Here is a 25003-nt window from a genome sequence, read left to right on the forward strand (position 1 = left end):
TAAGTATTTTTAAGAAACAGTTTTATTTTATTAATTAAACTACATTTTTTAGAAAATAATGATTTCTAAAGAGTAAAACCAGCTTGATATCAAATGTTAAATTTAGCTTTTAAAAACGAAGGATATTTTAAAAATAGAAATTTGTTTTTGCTTTTAAGTATTACATTTAATTAAAGTATTAGTAAATCATTTATAGACCCTAATCCTATTTAATTATTTAAATAGATACTATTTTTAGTGTAAATCCTCATAAACTAGTACCGAATTTAATTATAACCCAATTCAAAACAATATTTTTTTTAACCAAGTATTAAATCAAGGAAAAAAAGAGTTTTTCAAAAACCTTAATTAATTAGAATATGTGGTGTTTAAAGGATTCTTATTTTATTTTTGAGATTTGAAGTATTTAAAAAATTAAAAAATTTCAATTTATTTTTGGAAAGTGGTTTTAAATTAAAATTCTATTTATTCTTAAAAATAATTAATCTAATTTTATTTTTTAAGTAGATTTTATGAGTCAGATAATTTTAGTATAATCTATCTCATTTACAATCTTTAAATGAGTTCTATTAAAGAAGTGATATTAAAAAAATTAAAATTGTTTACATATTTTAATAGTACATTCAATTTAATAATTTTCAAAACTCTACCACTTACAGCTAAAAATCTCATCTATATATCTATCTATTTATCAAAATAAATGATACTATTCATGTACCAAATTATTTACTAATCAATTTTTTTTTACTAATTATTTTGAAGTTGTAAATAAATTAGAAAAGTAATGATAAGATTTAATAAAGCAACCTTTAATAAATTAAATTAGATTTTTGAAATATTAATAAACTATTTTTCAAATAATGAAAATAGTAAAAAATCCTATAAATAATTAATTATAAAAGGCTATGGCTATTAGTAGATACAACTGAAAAGTGTTAATTACTATGAGACTAAATAAACAGCATTTTAATTTATGATTATTGTATCAGTTTTTTATGAAATAATAGTAAATTTTAAATTTTAAAACCAAGAACTATATTTAAAATAAAATGATCTATTTAGCTAATATCTAGAAAAATCAGTGTGTAATTAGGCTGGATATTTTAGTTATTTTTGGAAATTTTTTGTAGAAAGTTTTATATTTGGTTTAAAATTAATTGTCTAAGAGATAATTATGCTGGCTTAAGGGAACCCTCCCACCTCAAAATTTTGAGCACTGATTGAATATTATTTAATAAATATTATCAGAAGATCAGCTATCAAAGTAATCTTCATTCTAGTTAGGTTTAAGTGAAAAAAATTAGTTATATTAATTTACTGAATTATTTATTTTTCATGATTTTTTTTATCTGTAAGAAAGAAAAACAACTTTTTTATCTGAAATTTAGAAACTAGATCAAATTTATTGATAAAAAAGATATTTTATTTTAAATTTACCACTATCTTTTAGCCATTAACAGTAAAAATAGAACATTCATTATATAAACCTAACTAATAATAGTAATAATTAACTTTAATTAATTTTTTGATTAAAGTTTGAATTTTATTTTTTGTTTAAAAATAGAACATAATGTAAACTCATTATTTTTTTAATTAAATATTATATTTTAATTAACTTCAGTAAAATTTTATGGTAATGCTTTTGTTTTAAAAATAATACTACAAAATTAAAATCATGAGTGGTAAATGTAAAGATGTAATAAATTTTTGCGTTCATCTCTTTTAAATTATCAATTATCTTTTAACTTAATTAAAAAGAAGCTTTTGTTTTATGTATAAATTATTAATATTTAAAAAATATTAATCTTAAAATGCAAATTAATTCAAGTTTATTTTTATTAGTGCTTTACTTAATCAGCTATGTTTAAGCTCTTAGTAAATGCTAATGTACTGTAGATTCATCTCCTATTCCAGGTTTGAGTAGTACTCCACCTCCTACTCTTTCTATTTCTCGTGATAATGAAGAAATTGATAATGTAGATTAAGGAAAGTTAATAGCTATTGGATCTATTTAAGTTCTTCAAAAACTTTTCTCTGTTTAATAGCAATCAAGTGCAGGTCTCAACTAAAATTGCCCCTCAGGATACATCCCTGTCACTTAAGATGACTTAACTTCTATCATCGCAAGGTCAGATTTTTAGTTTTTAGTTGGCTCTACATATTTAAACCTTGACTTCTCTAAAAATACCTATTATTCTTCTACTAAGGTCAACCCTACAGTTACTAGTGGTAGTGACGCAAATGCTTATGTCTACTATACTTTATCTCTAGATGAGAAGAGTAAACCTGTTATTGGATAGGAAAATACATATTTTGATAAGAAAACAAAAGCTACAATTTGCAAAAGAAATTTGAAGCAATTCTCAATATCATTAGCTGGATATGAAGGATTTGATTTAGAAAAGGGAAAATCCTACTAAATGTAAATTACTAACAAAAATGTATTGTAATATTACATTTATGATAACAATGGAAATAAATTTACAACTTAAACCTTCTCTTATACTCATAATGGAGACTCTTAATGGGGATGCGCTACACTCAACTTCAAGCTCTAGCTTTTTGGAGGAATCTCAGTAGGTGATTGTCTTGCTATCTGGACATAGAATCAGATCGCCTTTAATGCTGATTCTAGCAGTTTTAATATGAATTCAATATAAACTAGTGTCTTATAAGGAGTGAAAGCTAATGTGAATAATGGCTTTTTTTTCAGTTCTGGTTCTGCACCAATAGCTCCTATTATCGGAGATTCAAGCTCCTTTTATGTCTATTACTCAATTCAGACTACAAATCAACTGATGGTTTAAAAGGTTTCAAGTACAGGAACACCTATTGGACCTGCAATCGACACTAAATAGGTTGGTGATACTTTTGATATTGTTTCAACAGGTTTTGGTTTTGTAGTGATGGCAGCAGATTCTACTTAGAGAGCGTTTATCTAAGCAATTAATAAGGATGGATCATAGAGATGGCTTAGAATACTAATTAACAATGGTGATAAGCCAAATAGCCCTAAAGATTAAATAAAATTCTTTTCAGATGATAAGTGTAGCTTACCTTTTGGAATGACTTGTATGTATAGACCTCATAATGGTAGGCTTAATTATGCAAGAGGAAAAATATAAGCTATTTGGGCTCATTATAACCATTTCGGATTTAAAAATGGAGCTAGAGATGATCATACTGCAGATTCTATGATTAGTTTGGATGCAGATACAGGATATGATTAGAATATATTTTGGGCTTGGGGAGCTTCTCATTCTTTGTATTAAAACATGCACTATGATGGAAAAAATCTGTATGTAGCTTCACTTGGAGATGCATTCCCAATGAATATTAAATTTTAGGTTTGCAACATTGATACCTTTTAATGTAAGGCTAGTAGTACTGTTGTTTAAGGGGATATTCCTGGTGATGGTAGTGGGAAAGCTTCAGGTAGAATAGGTGGTTTTTTTAGCATTTATGGAAACAGAAATCAAAAATTATTTGTCTATCAGAGAAAGGCATGCAATGGAGGATATGCCGGTAAAACTTCAACTAATTCAATCAATGAGCTAGCTGTTATTAAGTTTGATTCTTAGTTAAATTACATTTCCTCTACAACTCTTTTAAGTGGTGATATAGCTTCTAGAGTGAATAGCATAAAATCATTAGCTTATGGAAAAAACATACTGCTTGCTTATACAGTAATTCCTAATTCTGAATTGTAAAATTTCAATCGCTAAAATAGCAATCCTAAAGTAGATTAAGCTTTTATAGCTTTGCTGAATGGGGTAGATGGATCATTTTTAGTTTAACCATAATAGTTATCCAGTTACTAAATAAATTCATCAGATGATTGGAGAATACTGGAGAATGGAAGTATTGCTTACACATATATTGATATCAATAAAAATTTAAATGTTTACTATACTCCTTCTTTAATAATACCCAGTTATCCCCATCCTATATTGACAACAGACACTACATATGGATTTGGCAGTTTTACTAATTCTTAGGTCAGTATTCCAATAAATAACTATAATAATGTTTGCCTTAAACAAGGTGATTCTAATTGGAGTATTGTAGACTTTGGAGGAAATTCATCTAATAATAATTCAAATAGTAAAACAAATAAAGATGAAATTACTAATAACGATAGTAGCAATAATAATTCAAATAGTAAAACAAATAAAGATGAAATTACTAATAAAGATAGTAGTGAATAAAATTCTTTTAAATAAATAATAAAGAATTTATGGATTATTTTAATATTATTAACTATAAATTTATGATAAATTCTATGTATTTTTCATATGATAAAAATGTTGTATTAATAATATATAATTTTTATTCAATAACCTTAATAATAAAATCCAAATTTTTAATACATTTTTATATTAATATATATATTTTCATAGTGTGTTCAATTATTAATAAATGTGCTTGTGAAACTAAATATTCTAAAAAAATAATTTTAGTAAAAATATATTTTATTTTCAATTTTAAATTTGAGTTATCATTAATATTAAAAACAAATAATTTGAATTAGATAAGAGAATATTATATAATTTTAAATAGATATTAAATATAAATATTTATATGCAAAAACAATTTCTTAAAATACTATGAATTGATAAAAAAGACCTTAGTTCCTAAAATAAGAAATTTATTAGCTTTAATTGAGATTTTACTTGCTTTTGAAAAAAAAGCTTTTAATTTAATGAAAAAAATATCAGATAATTTAATAAATTTGACAATTTTCAAGATTAAAGCAACACATTTTAAACAAAACAATCTCACTAAAAATAGCAATGTTGTCAATAAAGTACTTTTAAAGAGTTAAAATATAGTGAGTTGTAATAATTCAACCCCACCTTGTTCTTTAATTTACCAATAACATCCTTATTTTTATTAATGATTTTATGAAAAATGATTTGAATACTAACTTATCCTTAGGCGCTAAACGACCTTTTTCTCTATATATATTGGGTGAAGCCTCTCTTGTTGTTGAAGCTGTTATTATTTGGTGGATTCATATTTTTTTTTAATTTTCTTTTTTTAAAGATCATTTTTTTGCTAGTAAGCAAGAACTAAATGGCTGAAATGTGAAAAAATCTCTAATTTTGCATTTTGTGAACTAAAAGATTTCAAAAAAATTTTATTGAATTATCCTAATGAATATGAAGTATTTTGTGAAATTAAGGATTCTATTATCTTTGAAGAAAAATTTGCAGATACTTAGTATGCAAGCTGTGAATAATTTTCTCATAATTTTTCTAATTGCCCATTAATTCACTTGAAATTGAATAAATCTAAAATAATTTACTCACAATGCTATTCAGAATAATAGGTGAGACAGAAATATTAAGAAAATAATTAACCATTCATTCGTAAAAGAAAGCTTTATTAATCATTTAGAGACAGACAATTAATTAGATCAAACCTTAAAAAATTGAGAATTGAATATGCAAAATAATAGCTTTTAGAAGATTAAAAAGAAGATGCATAAACTGGAAATTAGTCTATGACAAAATTTTTAATTTAAGAAGAAATAAAAAGTTATGAATAATATTTTTATACAAATGTTGAAGATAAGTAATTCTTTTTAGGTGTTCCAGAAATTAATGCTTATTTACCACTAACATAAAATGAAGAGTAATATTTGTAAAATGAGCCATTTCATTAATTTCTTACATCAGATAATGAAGAAGATTATGATGCTGATTAAGGTATTGAAGATTATTTATCAAGTAATGACAAAACTGTTAATGATAAGACTATTGAAAACTTAGATATCACAAATGATGAAAAAAGTGAAAAAATTAATAATTAAGTAGCAAATTTCTCTTTAAACACAGATAAAAATGCAATATCTTCAATTAACTCAGTTTCAAAATCTCAACAAAAAACAGAACACAACAATACAATCAGGTAAAATATTTTTTCTAAATCTCATATAAACACAGACGAATCAACTTTTGAGTTAAGAAAAAATAATCATTAATCAAGTTTAATTAAACTTTAATAAGATGATTAAGTATAATTTAATATAATTCCTCATTATAACTCTGAATAATCTATTCATTCAAGTCTAAAAGAGCCTTAATAATTTTAGTATACGAAGCAACAATCATCTCAATCAGTTAAATTTTCTTAGAATTAAGTTTATAATAACTAGAGTTAAGCAAACAAAGATTAATTAATATAACAGCTTTAATAAGGCTAACATTAAAATCAGCAATTATAATAATCTCTTCCTTAGGTCTTAAATTATCAAATTCTAAAATTAATTTGCTAAGCTATGTAGTTACAGTAAAGTAACTAAAGTGGTAATTAAGGAAATAATATTTCAAATAATTAATCTAGTCATACTATGTAGTAACCTGCAGGCTAAAATATTAGAAGACCTTCATATTAAAGGACTAAAACAAGGAAAGATACTCACAAAAAATCAGTTACTATAATGAGATATAAGACATTTAAATAAACCATATAGCCAATTTTATAGAATGCTCAAAATATTACCTAAGTGGATAGTCATTAATTAGATAGCTAACAAAAATAAAGACAACAATAATTTTATTTCTTTGACTTTGAAAAGATTAAAAATATGGTGAAATATTTCCCAAAATATAATCTGCAAAATGTTATTAATATTCAAAACAAATACTTCAAGCTAAGAATGAATAGTATTAGAAAATCAATCAAAAAAGAAAATAACGTAGATAATAGAAGCCCGACATTTATAGGTAGACCTTCTATTTAATAAGGTCTTTCTCCTACTAGAAAAAGGAAAGAATAGCGTTCTAATGCTATAAACTCACCTTTCTAAATAAGATGCAAGCAAGTTAAGCAAACGATAGTCCTTTAAAATTGATCAAAATTAATTCAATATCAAATTATCAAAAAATAATTTAATTATATTGGTTGAGTCTAATATTTAATTATCGTAATTTATTAATTTATGATTAAAAAAATTAAGTATATTTCAAGTATTTATTTCTTGAAAATATTCTATAAAATGATTAAATAAATAAAAAACAATTACATATGATCAATTCTCTCTTAATTTCAATTAATATTAAATTTTTTGTTGAGTAGCAAATTAATTCATCAAAAATGATAAAAAAATTCATTATTTCAATAATATTTTTTATTATTTTGATTGGAAATATAAGCATTTCAGATTTTATCAGATACTTAATTATTACACTGATTTTTTTACATTTCTTAAATCAAAGTAATCAATATTATAATTACTTTAGGAAGAAGGATGGATGAGTAATATAAAATATATTGATTAAATTTTTAAAGATATTAATTGAAGAAGTACAAATATTAAAATATGTGAAAGATGAGATTACAGAAAAATTAAATTAATTTTAAAATTATTTAATAAATCAGACAGTTGTTATTTCTTTTTCTTATTTAGCGGACATGTATTATTTAAATCTTCTACTAGACTTATAGAAATAGAAAGCTACGACCATAGTAATACTGAAGAGAACACCAAATATAACAATAAGAGCAATACTCCATCCAGGAGCACTGTTATCGCTTTCTCCAACAGTTTATTAGGTTTAGAGATTTTATGTTTAAGGAATAGGATTTCCACATTATACATCATAGTCAGGAACAATAAATTAGTTAACTCTATTTTAGAAGTCAGTCAATTCACAGTATGTTTAGGATTAGTCACAAATCTTTTAGTATTCACCATTGTATTTGACTTAAATATACTTTTTATTATCCTTTGTTACAATTTCAAAAACGACATTAGAAGCAAAGTCAGTGTCTTAAGTGATACAAACTTTTCCGTTAACAGGTTTATAGTCATTTTTTATATAATCAATTAAACATTAGTAATTAACAAGATTAAGTCCTAGTAAAACAGTATTGATAGTTGTATCATGAGCTGAAAGGACAGTGAATATAGGCTTGTGGGTATCTCCAGTATATTTTAATAAGTCTGAAAAAAAAGGAGTAGGAACAACTTTTTTTTGTTATTCAGTTAAGAAATAGCTAAAATAGAATTAAAGATTGACAGCAATTTTAATTTTTTTTGATAAGTCAGCATCTGCATAAAAACTTTTTGATGAATCATCTTGAGCAGGATTATCGTTCCATAAATTACATTAAAGGACATCTAACCATTCATAAAGTGTAGATAAAGTAGATGAAGAAGCCTAAAATCCATACTTTGAGAAAAGCTTTTCAAAGTCTTAGAATTATTTATCGAAGAATTGTCTATATTCCTTAAATAAAGGTCCATTTGCAGCATCATTTATCCATTAAATACTATTTTGGCAAGCATTTCCATGAATATAAAGAGCTCCATCATATTTATTTTAGACAGTTCTGATAGGGACTGGTTGATATGCGTTTGCAACTGAATTGTTATCACCGGGCTAGGCAGCTAAGTTACTGTAAGGAGGGTTAAGATGTTTGACTTTATCATTATCACTAGTAATAGTAGCTGAAATAGTAGGTCCAGTTCCTGCAGGATAAAGTCCAGCCATGAAACTCTAAGCAGACATAATTGTTCTATTTTATGAAATAATTATTGAAAATTTAGAAAAAATCTTAAAAGTATAAATTTAGATTAAAAAATAAAATAATTAATTACCTATCAGAATCAGTTGATCTAATGTAAAATTAGGAGGAACTGAACTTTTCAGGGATGAATTTTTTATTAGTAAAATATTCATTTCTCAATGAGCTTCCTAATTAAAAGAGTTATCTTGCACCTACAGGTGATAATTAACCTGAATTAGTTTTTGTCTAATCAGTATTGTAGATAGGAGCTTTTGAATTATAATTTGGGTATCTGGCACCATGTCTGAAGACAACAATTACTTTATTTAATTAAGCACCATCTAATTAGCTCTAGGCGGCTATAGAAAAAACTACTAATAAAAGTAAAACTTTAGCTGACATTTTTTGGTATTTATTCCTATTTATTTTCAAAATTTTATTTAATATTAATTATAAATACTTTATGATCCTTCCTCTTTATAAAGTAAAAAAGTTTACTAATATGAACTTGTTGGTAATACTTACTTTTTTTAAATGTATTATTTATCAATAATTAAATAAATATATGCTTAACTTGATATATGCTTAACTCTAAAACTTACTTTAATTTCAATTTTAAAGTACCTTTGTAAAATACATATGCATAATTCCATGCTATCTAAAGTAAAGACAATTAGATCAACTATATTCTTAGCATTATACAATATTACTACCAGAATTATATGGAAAAGATAGATGATTTACAATTTGTTTTAGTGTAACAAGATATAAATAATACATTATAATTTTAAAGCATAGCATTTATTACTATTAACAATCTCTAAAAAAGTGCTTAACCAAAATTGAACAAAGTTAAGATAATTAAAACCTCCCTTAAAGTAATAAAATACTATGAATTATCGTAAAATACGTTGAAATATTGAATAAAAATTTGAAGTAGAACCAATTTTTTGAGTACTTAAGTTGTTAAGTTGTTAAGTACTTAAGTTCAGACAGGTTATTATACAAATTATGGTATATAAAAATTAATTTTAAAATAATTATTTTAAATTTAGAATATCTGATTAGATGAGTGTGATTATATGGATAATTGAGATAAAAAATATTTAATTTTTTTATTGTGAAATGAGTACGATTTTCCATATAGATATTGTGATAAAATATCCCGGAAGCCATCATCTCTATTTGTAGTATGAATTAAATAGCAATATTTTTATTTTCTTCTTTTTAAACCTACTAATAGTAATATTATTTTGAAATATATCTATCATAAAATAAAATCATAAGAAAATATTTAATATTTTGTTAATTTCACAGTCTTTTAAAGTATCAAATATCTATTTTTCAATCTGGTCATCCTTTTCTTTTTAATTCTCTATTTATTTCCTACTACAAAATTAATTTTCAGAGAATAGTTCTCTGATTGTAACTCGCTAATTTTTTGTTTTATTTTGTGTTGCATAGAATTATTAAAAAAAACAAAATTAATAAAAATAAACTTTTATTTTATTTATTTTTAGTGTTCAGAAAAATTTAAATTACAAATATGTTTTCGAAAAGGGTTAGATAATCTTCATTTTTATCACTAAAATATGGAATCTTCTCCTTCTTGGGGAAAGTTAAATTGTTGAAAAGTAAAAGCAAACTACAGAATTATTTGTGTGACATTTATATAGTTAATAATTAATGAGGCAATTTTTTTATCAAAAAGATTATTTTACTGTTATTGATAATTGTTGTAAAATAATTTATGATTCCATATTAATTTTCTTTTGAGTTACTGAATTGACCTATCCTATATGCTGATAAATTAGTACTTGACTTCCAAACACTAACACCATTTTCTAGTTAATTTTCATGGCCTTTTAATATATGAAAATTAAGGTTCAAATTTATATTGGATTATATCGTATTTGTTGAAATTGCTGAATTTGTTTATAAATCTTCAGTTTTAGTGTGATAAATATGTGTGGTGTTAAATATGTATTCCAGTCATAAGTTATCTATTTTAATTAATGTGGTTGTAAAGTGTATTTTAATTGAAGAATAACTTGAGTGGTATTTGAAATGCATCTCATGGCCCATTTTCATATTTTATTTGATTAAAAAATATTAATTATAATACTTAATATACATTTTCGAAACACAATATCAACTTATTCTTCATAAAATTTTAATTTAGAATTTTATTTTGGTATAACTTTTTAGTATCATACTTTAATACTTTTAAATTTTCCATCCTCAATAGTTGTACATCTTGAAATAAAACTAGATAATTTGTTGATATCTATAATTTCAATTCCATGAATATGATATTTTTCTCTATTTTTAATCCCTAAATCATACAAAAACTATATATGTTTTTATTATTGAATTTAATTGATAAGTTTTAATTTTAATACTTATTTTTTTCTAAGGTTGACTTTAAAATAAATCTAAGAAAAATACTTATTTTAAGTTGATTAAAATTATGTGAAAACTAAGGAACTGCCAAAAAAATACACTTTTGATAATTAAAATATGGTTTAACAATTGTTTAAAAAACAGCATTTTTTGTCTTAATATTTAGAATCCAACAAATAATTTCATTATGTTAATAAAGCTAAATTTTGTTTAAAAAATTAAATTTCAAACCTTTAAATTAATAAAAAATGATTGGAGACTTTTAAAAATAAAGATTTAAATATTTCATTTAATTTAAATATTTTCAAAGATGTTTCGTTTACATATTTAATTATCTAATTAATAGATGCTACTTAGGTCTTTACTTATAATTTTATGATTTTTACTTGTATATTTAGAACTAATAAAAATTTTTATTAAGGATTATAACTCTTATTTAAAAATCTAATAAGACAATATTTTATCTCTTTCTGAAGCTTTAACAGATTTTATAGCAAATTTAATTTAAATATTGGAATACCTCTCTCTCAACTCGTAACTCGTAATTTGCAATTTAAGACCTATCTATTATCAATTATTTTTTTTAATTTTCCTTATTTTTTAAGTTCAATTCTCTTATTGAGGTATTACGGTAATTAACTTCAAATAATTATAAGATATAAGTTCGAACTGAATTTTGAACCTAAAGTTAATAGAATTAATTATCTTTGTTTTGTTAATAATGTTAATTTAATTAAATACCATACAATTTTGTAAAGTGAAAACAAATCAAAGCCTTTTTTGTATTCTTCAAGTAAAAGTAATACATACATTAATAATGAATGATAGTTTAATTTAATTAAAAAGAAAATTTCATTTTTTTATAATTTATTAATCAATAAAAAAATTATCTTAAAAATGTGGGTAAATTCAAGTTTGTTTTTATTACTGCTTTGCTCAATAAGTAGCGTTTAAGCTCTTAGTAAATGCTAATGTACTGTAGATTCATCTCCTATTCCAGGTTTGAGTAGTACTCCTCCTACAACTCTTTCTCTTTCTACTGAAAATGAAGTTATTGATAATGCAGATTAAGGAAAGCTAATTGCTGTTGGATCTATTTAAGTCCTTCAAAAACTTTTCTCAGTTTAACAACAATCAACCTCTAGTCTAAACTAAAATTGCCCCCCTGGGTACATTCCTCTCACTTAAGATGACTTAACCTCCATCATTGCAAGGCCAGATTTTTAGTCTTTAGTTGGCTCTTCATATTTAAACCTTGACTTCTCTAAAAATACCTATTATTCTTCTACGAAAGTCAATCCTACAGTAACTGACGGAAATGATGGAAAGGCTTATGACTTCTATACCTTATCTCTAGATAATAATAGTAAACCTGTTATTGGCTAGGAAAATACATATTTTGATTCTAAAACAAAATCTACAATTTGTAAAAGAAATTTGTAGCAATTCTCAATTTCATTAGCTGGATATGAAGGATTTGATTTAGAAAAAGGTAAGTCATACTAAATGTAAATCACAAACAAAAATGTATTTTAATATTACATTTATGATAACAATGGAAATAAATTTACAACTTAAAAATTCACTTACACTCATAATGGAGACTCTTAATGGGGATGTGCTACACTAAACTTCAAGCTCTAGCTTTTTGGAGGAGTCTCAGCTGGTGATTGCATTGTAATCTGGACTTAGAGTCAGATCGCTTTTAATGCTGATTCTAGCAGTTTTAATATGAATTCAATATAAACTAGTGTCTTATAAGGGGTGAAAGCTAATGTGAATACTGGTTTCTTTTTCAATTCAGGTTCTGCTCCAATAGCTCCTATTATTGGAGATTCAAGCTCCTTTTTTGTCTATTACTCAGTTCAAACTTCAAATGAGCTGATGGTTTAGAAGGTTTCAAGCTCAGGAATACCGATTGGATCTGCAATTAACACTAAATAGGTAGGAGATCCTTTTGATATTGTTTCAACAGATTTTGGTTTTGTAGTGATGGCAGCAGATTCTACTTAGAGAGCTTTTATCTAAGCAATTAACAAGGATGGATCATAGAGATGGATTAGAATACTAATTAACAATGGGGATTCACCAAATAGTCCCAAAGATTAAATAGAATTCTTTTCAGATGATAAGTGTGGCTTACCTTTTGGAATGGCTTGTATGTATAGACCTCATAATGGTAGACTTAATTATGCAAGAGGAAAAATCTAAGCTATATGGGCTCATTATAACCATTTCGGAACTAACAATGATGGTTCTAAAAATGATCACACTGGAGATACTATGATCAGTTTGGATGCAGATACAGGATATAACTAGAATATATTTTGGTCTTGGATGACTTCTCATTCTTTGTATTAAAACTTATACTATGATGGAAAAAATCTGTATGTAGCTTCACTTGGAGATGCATACCCAATGAATATTAATTTTAATGTTTGTAATATTGATACCTTTTAATGTAATACTAGCAGTACCATTGTTTAAGGAGATATTCCTGGTAATGGTAGTGGTTCATCATCAGGTAGAATGGGTGGCTTTTTTAGCGTTATTGGAAATAGAAATCAAAAATTATTTGTCTATCAGAGAAAGGCTTGCAATGGAGGATACTCTGGTACTAAGTCAACTAACTAAATCAATGAACTTGCTGTTATTAAGTTTGATTCTTAGTTAAAATACATTTCCTCTACAACTCTTTTGAGTGGAGATTAAGCTTCTAGAGTGAATAGCATAAAATCATTAGCTTATGGAAAAAACATACTGCTTGCTTACACTGTAATTCCTTCTCTTGAGTTATAAAATTTCAATCGCTAAAATAGCGATGATAAAGTAGATTAGGCTTTTATTGCTTTACTTAGTGGATTAGATGGATCATTCTTAGTATAACCAAAATAGTTACCAAATTTCTAAATAAATTCATCAGATGATTGGAAAGTGTTGGAGAATGGAAGTATTGCTTACACATATATTGATAGCAATAACAATTTAAATATCTAGTATACTCCTTCTTTAATAATACCTATTTATCCTAATCCTATATTGATATCGGACACTACATATGGGTTTGGTAGTTTTACTAATTATAAGGTTAGCATTCCAGTAAATAACTACAATAATATTTGTGTTAAATAAGGTGATTCTAATTGGAGTATTGTAGATTTTGGAGGAAATTCTTCTAATAATGGAAATTATAATAATAATTCAAACAATAACACAAATAATAATTCAAATATTAATATAAGTAGTAGTAATTCTTTTAAATAAATAATAAGTAATTATTGGTTTATTTTAATAATATTTACCTTTAGTGCATGATACTTTCTTATTATATTTTAAATATTTTATACGATTAAATTAATAATTTAAAAAATAAAAAAATTTTAGAAAATTTCATTCTTAATAATAAATAATGATACAAAAAGATTCTTTAAAAAAATATATACATAGTTTATGATCTAAAGTAACTTTCTAATAATTTAAAGCTTATATTTTTTCAACCATTTAAATTAATCAAAAAAAAAGTCTAGCTCCCTTTTTTATTTTTTAGATTAATAGAACAATTACAGAATATTTTTAATCAATTAAAAATTTTTATATTTTTATTTATTATTCATTGAGCAATAAATATCTGGGCTTGTAAAAAATGAATGGGATTTAAATATATAATTATTTTAGTTATTATTTTTACTTATATTATTTAAGTTATTATTCTTTTTAAGTTTTTTAATTGTTTATATTTTACTTATTGTTATTCTTTAAGTTTATTACCAGTAATCTTTTAATTATCTTTTGTTTGTAAGTGTAATTCTTTTTATCTTCACCAATATATTTATTTATTCTTTAATTATATATACATTTTTTCCATAAGCAACTTATTATTCTGTGATATTTTTGAGGATTGCACTGTAGATTTATCAGTTCAATGTTAAATTATATAATTACTACTAAGAAAATTTTTGCCATAATATTATGAACTATTATTCTTGTAAATATTGTGTTTTATGAAAGAGCCACTCTGTGATAATCACCTTTTTCTATTAATTATTCCTTTAAAATTTCTTCCTGATTGCTTATTTCTTATACAACCGAAGTTTGATACTTTTTAATTTCTAAAACATTATCTATTTGAATTGTAATTGTTAATTTATAGGTATTGCTACACATTCATTTTTAGTCTTATTTTATATTAAATAGAATTATTAAAAAAAAAAATAAAACTAATAAAAATGCATTTTTATTTTATTTATAAATATAGCTAGCAGAAAAATTAAAATTACAAACTTCTTTTGGATAAGGGCTAGATTATCTTCATTCTTATCTTTAAATAGGATATTTTTTCTTTCTTGGTGATAGTTATATTGTTGAAAAGTAATAGTAATGCACAGAATCATTTGTGATAAATTTATAAACTTAAAAATTTATGGTATTATTTTTTGATTGAAAATGATGATTTTATTATTGTTGATAATTGAAGTGAAATAATTTTTAAGAATGTGATAGAAATATTATCCCATATCAATTTTCTTCAAGATTACTGAGAGGATCCACCCTATGTGTCCATAAATTCGTACTTTACTTCCTCAAGCTCACACCTTTTACTAGTTACTTTTAATGGCCCTTCTTTCAAAAAAATTAAAGTTGAAATTAATATTAGAATATATTTTATCTGTTGTAATTGTTAATAAATAACAGTGTTACTTTTGCCAATTAATATTTATTAGATATTTTTTTTATTTTAGTGTGATGAATTTGTGGAGGTGTTAAAATTGTATTCTGGTTAATAGTTATCTATTGTGATTAATGTGGTTTTAATAATGTGGAATGTGATTGATGAATTTCTTGAGAGGTATTATCTTTTATATTTTTTATTAAAAATAATTAATTATTTTTCTAAATATACATTTCCAAATCATAATATCTACATCATTTTCATAAAAAATGTATTTTTGTTTGATACTTTTAAAATTTTCTTTATCAATAGTTAGTTGTACATATTGAAATAAAAGTATATAATTTGTTGAAATCTATAATTTCAATTACATGAATATGATACTTTTCTCTGTTTTTAATACCATAAATTTTATAAATAGTCCTTGCAAAAGCTTTTTATCCTTTACTATTTTGAATTTAATTTATAAATTAATATTTTAATACATACTTTAAAATAGATCATTTTCATTAAAAAAATTAAGAAAAATAGTTATTTTAAGTTAAAAAATTATGTGAAAACTAACAAACTGCCATGAAAATACATACTGTAAATGCTCATTAATTAAGGCATATTTTAATTAAGGCATTTTTTTCTTAAATTTTTTTTTTTGGCACTTTTTTTTGGGTAAAAAAGATACTTAGGGAATGCCTTAATTAATGAGCATTTACAGTATATGCTAATTGAAATATGGTTTAACAGGTTTTTAATAAACAGTATTTAATAGCTTAATATTTTTAATCCAATAAATAATTTGTATTAAAAATTTAATTTCTAACCTTATAATTAATTTAAAAAATGATGAGAGATTTTTAAAAAATAAAATATTGTTTACACATTTAATTTATATATTTTGAAAGCTACTTTGTTTGCAGGTAAAAATTGTATTTAATTATTGTAACGATACATGCCAGTTATGTCTTTACTTGTAATTGTGCTTTTTACTTGTTAATTTAGAATTAATAAGAATTTTAATAAGGGTTTTTACTCTTATTTCTAAGCTGTTATAGATTCATTTATATGGTAAATTTAATTTGAATATCTTCGAAATTCGACCACTTCTTGATACTAACTCTAAAAAAATTAATAAATCTAAATAAAACATATAAATAATTACATCCTTAATTAGTTTATAAAATTTATTTGAACTTTACTAAATCAAATCTTAAGATTAAATATGGAAATTTTAAATGTTTTAAATTAGAATTTAGAAGGAATATTATTAAAAAATAAATTCACAAATAATGAATACTATACAAAACTCCAGAATATCATGGAAATACTTGAAGAGTGTTATTTTGAACTTAGATAAGCAACATTTTAATAGCAAGTGCCTCCGTTTTCAATAATGTAATTGCTAATTCGAATATAAAAAATGTAAAAAGAGCAACAATATTAAAAATAGTCTAACCCTCCAAAAAAAATTTATTATTGCTTGTTTTGTAAATAAGGTCTACAGAATTTGCTTCAATTATTATAGCTGGTTATTTTATATTTTATTAATTTAATCATGATTTTATTTAAATTAGAGTTAGCTGCGAAAGTATAATTTTTTTAAAGTAAATTTGATTCTAAATGGATGAACAGTGGATAATTTATTTACTACCATAGTAATAATAATTCTAGTAAACTTTAGGTGAAAAATTAATTTTTGAAATTTAGATAAATAGATTAATTTACTGAATTAATTATAATTGATGATTTCTTCTATTTAAAAGAAAGAAAAAATCTTCTTTTATATTGATGTTTAAATAATTTGTTTATTTATTCTAACTAGTTAATATTAAAAAATTAGTATCAACAGGATGGTATGGATACAAATGGTGATTTTACATCACCTTATCATTTTCTTTTAACCACTAATAGAAAAAATACTATATTTAATAAACCAAGAAAACTGTGGTAATAATTAACTTGAAATCATTATAAGATACAAGTTCGAATATTATTTTTAAAATAAAGTTAATTTAATTATCTTTGTTTTGTAAATAATGATAATTTAATTAAAGACCACACAATTTTATGGGTGAATGCAAATCTAAGCTTTTTTTGTATTCTTCGAATAAAAGTAATATGTAGATAAATTATGAATGATCCTTCTATTTAATTAAAAAGAAATTTTTGTTTTTTTATAATTTATTAATAAGTAAAAAATAATCTTAAAAATGCAAGTAAATTCAAGTTTATTTATATTATTACTTTGCTCAATTAGCAGCGTATACGCTCTTAGTAAATGCTAATGCACTGTAGATTCATCTCCAATTCCTGGTTCTAGTAGTACTCCTCCTACAACACTTTCTCTTTCTACTGATAATGAAGTAATTGATAATGTAGATTAAGGAAAGCTAATTGCTGTTGGATCTATTTAAGTCCTTCAAAAACTTTTCTCAGTTTAAAAGCAATCAAGTGGAGGTCTTAACTAAAATTGTCCTTCAGGATACATCCCTGTCACTTAAGATGACTTAACCTCTATCATCGCAAGGTCAGATTTTTAGTCTTTAGTTAGCTCTACATATTTGAACCTTGATTTCTCTCAAAATACCTATTATTCTTCTACTAAGGTCAACCCTACAGTTACTAGTGGTAGTGACGCTAATGCTTATGTCTACTATACTTTATCTCTAGATAAGAATAGTAAACCTGTTATTGGATAGGAAAATACATATTTTGATTCGAAAACAAAAGCTACAATTTGCAAAAGAAATTTGTAGCAATTCTCAATATCATTAGCTGGATATGAAGGATTTGATTTAGAAAAAGGAAAGTCCTACTAAATGTAAATCACTAACAAAAATGTTTTGTAATATTACATTTATGATAACAATGGAAATAAATTTACAACTTAAACCTTCACTTATACTCATAATGGAGACTCTTAATGGGGATGCGCTACACTCAACTTCAAGCTCTAGCTCTTTGGAGGAGTCTCAGTTGGTGATTGTCTTTCTATTTGGACTTAAAATTAGATTGCCTTTAATGCTGATTCTAGCAGTTTTAATATGAATTCAATATAAACCAGTGTCTTATCAGGAGTGAAAGCTAATGTGAATACTGGCTTCTTTTTCAGTCCTGGTTCTGCTCCTATAGCTCCTATTATTGGAGATTCAAGTTCCTTTTATGTCTATTACTCAGTTCAAACGACAAACCAACTGATGGTTTAGAAGGTTTCAAGCACAGGAACACCGATTGGATCTGCAATAGACACTAAATAGGTAGGTAATCCTTTTGATATTGTTTCAACAGGTTTTGGTTTTGTAGTGATGGCAGCTGATTCTACTTAGAGAGCTTTTATCTAAGCAATTAACAAAGATGGATCATAGAGGTGGTTTAGAATACTAGTTAACAATGGCGATTCACCTAATAGTCCTAAAGATTAAATAGAATTCTTTTCAGATGATAAGTGTAGCTTACCTTTTGGAATGGCTTGTATGTATAAACCTCATAATGGTAGACTTAACTATGCAAGAGGAAAAATATAAGCTATATGGGCTCATTATAACCATTTTGGATTTAACAGTGATGGCTCTAAAAATGACCACACTGGAGATACTATGATCAGTTTGGATGCAGATACAGGATATAACTAGAATATATTTTGGGCTTGGGGAGCTTCTCATTCTTTGTATTAAAACATGCACTATGATGGAAAAAATCTGTATGTAGCTTCACTTGGAGATGCATTCCCAATGAATATTAAATTTTAGGTTTGCAACATTGATACCTTTTAATGTAATACTAGTAGTACTGTTGTTTAAGGAGATATTCCTGGAAATGGTGGTGGTTCATCATCAGGTAGAATTGGTGGTTTCTTTAGTATTTATGGAAACAGAAATCAAAAACTATTTGTCTATCAGAGAAAGGCATGCAATGGAGGATATGCCGGTACTACTTCAACTAACTCAATCAATGAGCTAGCTGTTATTAAGTTTGACTCATAGTTGAAATACATTTCCTCTACAACTCTTTTGAGTGGTGATATAGCTTCTAGAGTGAATAGCATAAAATCATAAGCTTATGGAAAAAATATACTGCTTGCTTACACTGTAATTCCTTCTTCTGAATTGTAAAATTTCAATCGTTAGAATAGCAATGCTAAAGTAGATTAGGCTTTTATTGCTTTACTTAGCGGAACAGATGGGTCATTCTTAGTATAACCAAAATAGTTATCAAATTTCTAAATAAATTCATCAGATGATTGGAGAATATTGGAGAACGGAAGTATTGCTTATACATATATTGACAGCAGTAACAACTTAAATATCTACTATACTCCTTCTTTAACAATACCAAGTTATCCCAATCCTATATTGACATCAGATACTACATATGGGTTTGGTAGTTTTACTAATACTTTGGTTAATATTCCAATAAATAACTACAATAATGTTTGTGTTAAATAAGGTGATTCTAATTGGAGTACTGTAGACTTTGGAGGAAATTCATCTAATAATGGAAATAGTGGTAATAATAATTCAAATAATAACTCAAACAATAATACAAATAATAATTCAAATATAAATACAAATAATAATAATAATTCTTATAAATAGATAGTAAAGAATTTATGGTTTATTTTAATAATATTAACCTTAAGTGTATGATACTTCTTATTATTTTTTAATAGTATAAATTATTCAATTAATAATATATAAAATATAAAATTATAAAATTGATGAATTATTTTAAGAAAATTTCATCCATAATAATAATCTTTAAAAAATATTAAATTGATTGTGAAATGTTTGATATAAAAATGGTTTATGAAATTTATATTAAATGTAAGTGGTTTAGGATCTGATGTATCTTTCTTTATGGGATTTGTTTTTTTAACCATTTAAATGAGTATAATTAATTTATTTTCCTTCATTATATTCAAACCACCTTTAAATGTTTAATAATAAAATGTATAATTAATAAGAATGAGGAATAAAAAGTAGTTTTGAATTTTCTCACAAAAGTTTCCTTAATAACTTATTCATATTATTTTTACTTACTAGTATAATTAATTTTTTGAGAAGCAATTTTTGCAATAAAATTATATTTTTAATATTGTGTATTGTTTATTGTTTATTCAAATTATCTTTTGCATATTATTTATGATTTTTTGATTATCAAAAATTTCAGTGCTATTATTTTTAGTTTAGTGTACATAAAAATTCCTAAATATATTTAATATTTCAAAAAAATATCAAATCTTTTAATATTCAGCTTCCTTATTCTTTACTTTTTAATAATGATGACATTTATAATAAATTAATAATTTTTGTGAAAAGTAAATTTAAAATTGATAAGATAAAATTACCAACATTAAAATTGAGCTTAAATAAAAAATATATAAATGTTGAGATTTTATAACTTTAAAAATACTATTTATGATAAAAATATTATTCGAGCATACAGCCTAAGAATTATTCCTAAAATTTAAGATTTATTATAATTAAAAGACAATAAAGCATTTATACAATGCAAAAAATACAAATCAATATAATATATTAAATTTGGTAATCTGCAAGATTAAAGTAACAAAAAAAATAATTAATAAAACAACCACTTTTCAAAAATTAAAATATTCTTTTTATTAGATAAAATCTAAATATATTAAAGTATTTTATTTTTATTAACATAAAATAAACCAAATTTAAAAAATACAGGGGTAAACTAAACTAAAGGAAGAGAATAAATTTATTTTAATTTCAAATAGAATTAAGTTCTGCTAAAATATCAAATATCTCTAAAATGATCAGGCAATCCCCTTTTATATCTGAAAATAATTTGATTTATTTATCATTAATAGTTTCAAGTTGATGATTATTTTAATTTAGTTTTACTATCCTTCTATATATTATCTATAATAATAATAATATTAAAAATATGGTAAGATTTATTTATTAAATTTTAAAAAGAAACGTAAATAATTAGTGTAAATTGTACATTCTGTTAAAATACAAATTATATTAGTTATAATAAATTAAATTCAAGACAATATACATTATGATAAATTAAGACCACACATAACCATTCTTTTGTTTATTATTACACACCCTTACTTATAATTATTTTGAATCAAGATTTTAATTTATTAGTATTTAAAACAAATTTATATTTTAAAAACGAATGGCTTTATTTTTTCTAAATGTTGTACTTACTTTTAATTTAATTAACCTTCCATTTAATTAAATTAATCATAAAATACTCATAAATAGTAATATCTAAACAAATTCTCCAAGAACTATAGATCTATTTATAATATTTATATTTTTATTGTGGGATTATAGTATATTTTTAATAGTTTTTAAGTTTTTTAAAATTAAATTTATAAATATTTCAAAATGATAGTTGTTAAAAAAATATATGAATTCATCTGTTAGAGTTTTTATACTATCTAAAATATTAGCTTATATAGAAAAATGTACATTTGTATTAGTAACTGTTTATTTTAAATGTGGTTATAACTAATTTCAAAATGTGGATGAAATTAAATTATGAACTTTGTTTTTTATTTCAATTTACATTTAAATTAAATTAATTATGGTTATGAATAATTTATATTTAATTTCAGGTTAATTTAAAGTAAGAAAAAACATATATTTCATTAAGCTTTAACCTTGGCATAACCACATATTTAATAATCATACATAATACTATTTTGAAATATTTTCTTTAAATTCAAATATACTTTCCAAGTAAAAAAAATAATTAAATAAAAAACAAACAATTAAAAATGCAAATTAATTTGAATTTATTTTTCTTACTGCTTTGCTCAATTAGCTGTGTTTACGCTCTTAGTAAATGCTAATGTACTATAGATTCGTCTCCTATTCCAGGTTCTAGTAGTAATCCTCCTACAACTCTTTCTCTTTCTACTGATGATGAAGTTATTAACAATTCAGATTAAGGAAAGCTAATTGCTGTTGGATCTATTTAAGTTCTTCAAAAACTTTTCTCAGTTTAACAACAATCAAGTGGAGGTCTCAACTAAAATTGCCCCTCTGGATACATTCCTCTCACTTAAGATGACTTAACCTCTATCATCGCAAGGTCAGATTTTTAGTCTTTAGTTGGCTCTACATATTTGAACCTTGACTTCTCTCAAAATACCTATTATTCTTCTACTAAGGTCAACCCTACAGTTACTAGTGGTAGTGACGCTAATGCTTATGTCTACTATACTTTATCTCTAGATAAGAATAATAAACCTGTTATTGGATAGGAAAATACATATTTTGATAAGAAAACAAAATCTACAATCTGCAAAAGAAATTTGTAGCAATTCTCAATTTCTTTAGCAGGATATGAAGGATTTGATTTAGAAAAAGGAAAGTCCTACTAAATGTAAATCACTAACAAAAATGTTTTGTAATATTACATTTATGATAACAATGGAAATAAATTTACAACTTAAACCTTCACTTATACTCATAATGGAGACTCTTAATGGGGATGCGCTACACTCAACTTCAAGCTCTAGCTCTTTGGAGGAGTCTCAGTTGGTGATTGTCTTTCTATTTGGACTTAAAATTAGATTGCCTTTAATGCTGATTCTAGCAGTTTTAATATGAATTCAATATAAACCAGTGTCTTATCAGGAGTGAAAGCTAATGTGAATACTGGCTTCTTTTTCAGTCCTGGTTCTGCTCCTATAGCTCCTATTATTGGAGATTCAAGTTCCTTTTATGTCTATTACTCAGTTCAAACGACAAACCAACTGATGGTTTAGAAGGTTTCAAGCACAGGAACACCGATTGGATCTGCAATAGATACTAAATAGGTAGGTAATCCTTTTGATATTGTTTCAACAGGTTTTGGTTTTGTAGTGATGGCAGCTGATTCTACTTAGAGAGCTTTTATCTAAGCAATTAACAAAGATGGATCATAGAGGTGGTTTAGAATACTAGTTAACAATGGCGATTCACCTAATAGTCCTAAAGATTAAATAGAATTCTTTTCAGATGATAAGTGTAGCTTACCTTTTGGAATGGCTTGTATGTATAAACCTCATAATGGTAGACTTAACTATGCAAGAGGAAAAATATAAGCTATATGGGCTCATTATAACCATTTTGGATTTAATAGTGATGGTACTAAAAATGATCACACTGGAGATACTTTGATCAGTTTGGATGCAGATACAGGATATAATTAGAATGTATTTTGGGCTTGGGGTGCTTCTCATTCTTTGTATTAAAACATGCACTATGATGGAAAAAATCTGTATGTAGCTTCACTTGGAGATGCATACCCAATGAATATTAAATTTTAGGTTTGCAATATTGATACGTTTTAATGTAATACTAGTAGTACTGTTGTTTAAGGAGATATTCCTGGAAATGGTAGCGGGTAAGCAGCAGGTAGAATTGGTGGTTTTTTTAGCATTTATGGAAACAGAAATCAAAAACTATTTGTCTATTAGAGAAAGGCAAGTACAGGAGGACATGCGGGTACCACTTCAACTAACTCAATCAATGAGCTAGCTGTTATTAAGTTTGATTCTTAGTTAAATTACATTTCCTCTACAACTCTTTTAAGTGGTGATATAGCTTCTAGAGTGAATAGCATAAAATCATTAGCTTATGGAAAAAATATACTGCTTGCTTACACTGTAATTCCTTCTTCTGAATTGTAAAATTTCAATCGTTAGAATAGCAATGCTAAAGTAGATTAGGCTTTTATTGCTTTACTTAGCGGGGTAGATGGATCATTCTTAATATAGCCAACCTAGTTATCAAATTTCTAAATAAATTCATCAGATGATTGGAGAATACTGGAGAACGGAAGTATTGCTTATACATATATTGACAGCAGTAATAACTTAAATATCTACTATACTCCTTCTTTAACAATACCTAGTTATCCAAATCCTATATTGACATCAGATACTACATATGGGTTTGGTAGTTTTACTAATACTTTGGTTAATAATCCTATAAATAACTACAATAATGTTTGTGTTAAATAAGGTGATTCTAATTGGAGTACTGTAGACTTTGGAGGAAATTCATCTAATAATGGAAATAATAATAACAATAACAACAATAATAACAATAGCAGTAATAATAACAACAATAACAGTAATAATAATAACAGTAATTAAAATAACCCAAATAACTAAAATAAAGATAAGTTTGATGATTAAATTTCTTTTGACAGCATATTAAAAAGTTTTTAAATAATTTTAATTATATTAGCCTTAAACATATGATATATTTTATGTAGAATTTTAGACTTTTTTTCTGTTGAATATAAAAATAAATAATTTTTTTTAGTTAATATTTAAAATAAAGATATGAAAAAATTTGATATTATTTTTTAAAATTAAGATAATTTGAAATATTTAAAATTATTAAAAATAAAAAAAGAAAAATGATTTTTTATTTA

At 24.4% G+C, this 25003-nt stretch overlaps 7 protein-coding genes across 7 annotated transcripts; 5 read left to right on the forward strand and 2 right to left on the reverse strand. All coding sequences in view use genetic code 6, as the record gives it.

Annotated features, from left to right (window-relative positions):
* Positions 1-1675: 1675 nt before the first annotated feature.
* Positions 1676-4274, forward strand: TTHERM_00344360 (hypothetical protein; the record flags this gene model as incomplete). The annotated part of the gene is made up of 2 exons (XM_001018481.2): positions 1676-1688; positions 1843-4274. The coding sequence occupies 2 exons, from the start codon at positions 1676-1678 to the stop codon at positions 4272-4274; spliced, it is 2445 nt and encodes an 814-aa protein (XP_001018481.2).
* A 525-nt stretch (positions 4275-4799) lies between these two features.
* Positions 4800-5111, reverse strand: TTHERM_000344368 (hypothetical protein; the record flags this gene model as incomplete). The annotated part of the gene is made up of 1 exon (XM_012798221.1): positions 4800-5111. The coding sequence occupies one exon, from the start codon at positions 5109-5111 to the stop codon at positions 4800-4802; it is 312 nt and encodes a 103-aa protein (XP_012653675.1).
* Positions 5112-5506: 395 nt separating this feature from the next.
* On the forward strand, positions 5507-6859 carry TTHERM_000344369 (cyclic nucleotide-binding domain protein; the record flags this gene model as incomplete). Its single annotated transcript, XM_012798222.1, has 1 exon — positions 5507-6859. One exon carries the CDS (start codon positions 5507-5509, stop codon positions 6857-6859), a length of 1353 nt encoding a protein of 450 aa, XP_012653676.1.
* Positions 6860-7382: 523 nt separating this feature from the next.
* TTHERM_00344370 (histidine phosphatase family (branch 2) protein) lies at positions 7383-8919 on the reverse strand (the record flags this gene model as incomplete). The annotated part of the gene is made up of 2 exons (XM_001018482.1): positions 7383-8526; positions 8609-8919. The coding sequence occupies 2 exons, from the start codon at positions 8917-8919 to the stop codon at positions 7383-7385; spliced, it is 1455 nt and encodes a 484-aa protein (XP_001018482.1).
* A 2898-nt stretch (positions 8920-11817) lies between these two features.
* On the forward strand, positions 11818-14235 carry TTHERM_00344380 (hypothetical protein; the record flags this gene model as incomplete). Its single annotated transcript, XM_001018483.2, has 1 exon — positions 11818-14235. The coding sequence occupies one exon, from the start codon at positions 11818-11820 to the stop codon at positions 14233-14235; it is 2418 nt and encodes an 805-aa protein (XP_001018483.2).
* A 3558-nt stretch (positions 14236-17793) lies between these two features.
* Positions 17794-20229, forward strand: TTHERM_00344391 (hypothetical protein; the record flags this gene model as incomplete). Its single annotated transcript, XM_001470811.2, has 1 exon — positions 17794-20229. The coding sequence occupies one exon, from the start codon at positions 17794-17796 to the stop codon at positions 20227-20229; it is 2436 nt and encodes an 811-aa protein (XP_001470861.2).
* Positions 20230-22349: 2120 nt separating this feature from the next.
* Positions 22350-24827, forward strand: TTHERM_00346390 (hypothetical protein; the record flags this gene model as incomplete). Its single annotated transcript, XM_001018486.2, has 1 exon — positions 22350-24827. One exon carries the CDS (start codon positions 22350-22352, stop codon positions 24825-24827), a length of 2478 nt encoding a protein of 825 aa, XP_001018486.2.
* Positions 24828-25003: the final 176 nt, after the last annotated feature.

Source organism: Tetrahymena thermophila, assembly GCF_000189635.1.
Source record: "Tetrahymena thermophila SB210 genomic scaffold scf_8254597, whole genome shotgun sequence".
In the NCBI taxonomy this organism is placed as follows: domain Eukaryota; phylum Ciliophora; class Oligohymenophorea; order Hymenostomatida; family Tetrahymenidae; genus Tetrahymena; species Tetrahymena thermophila.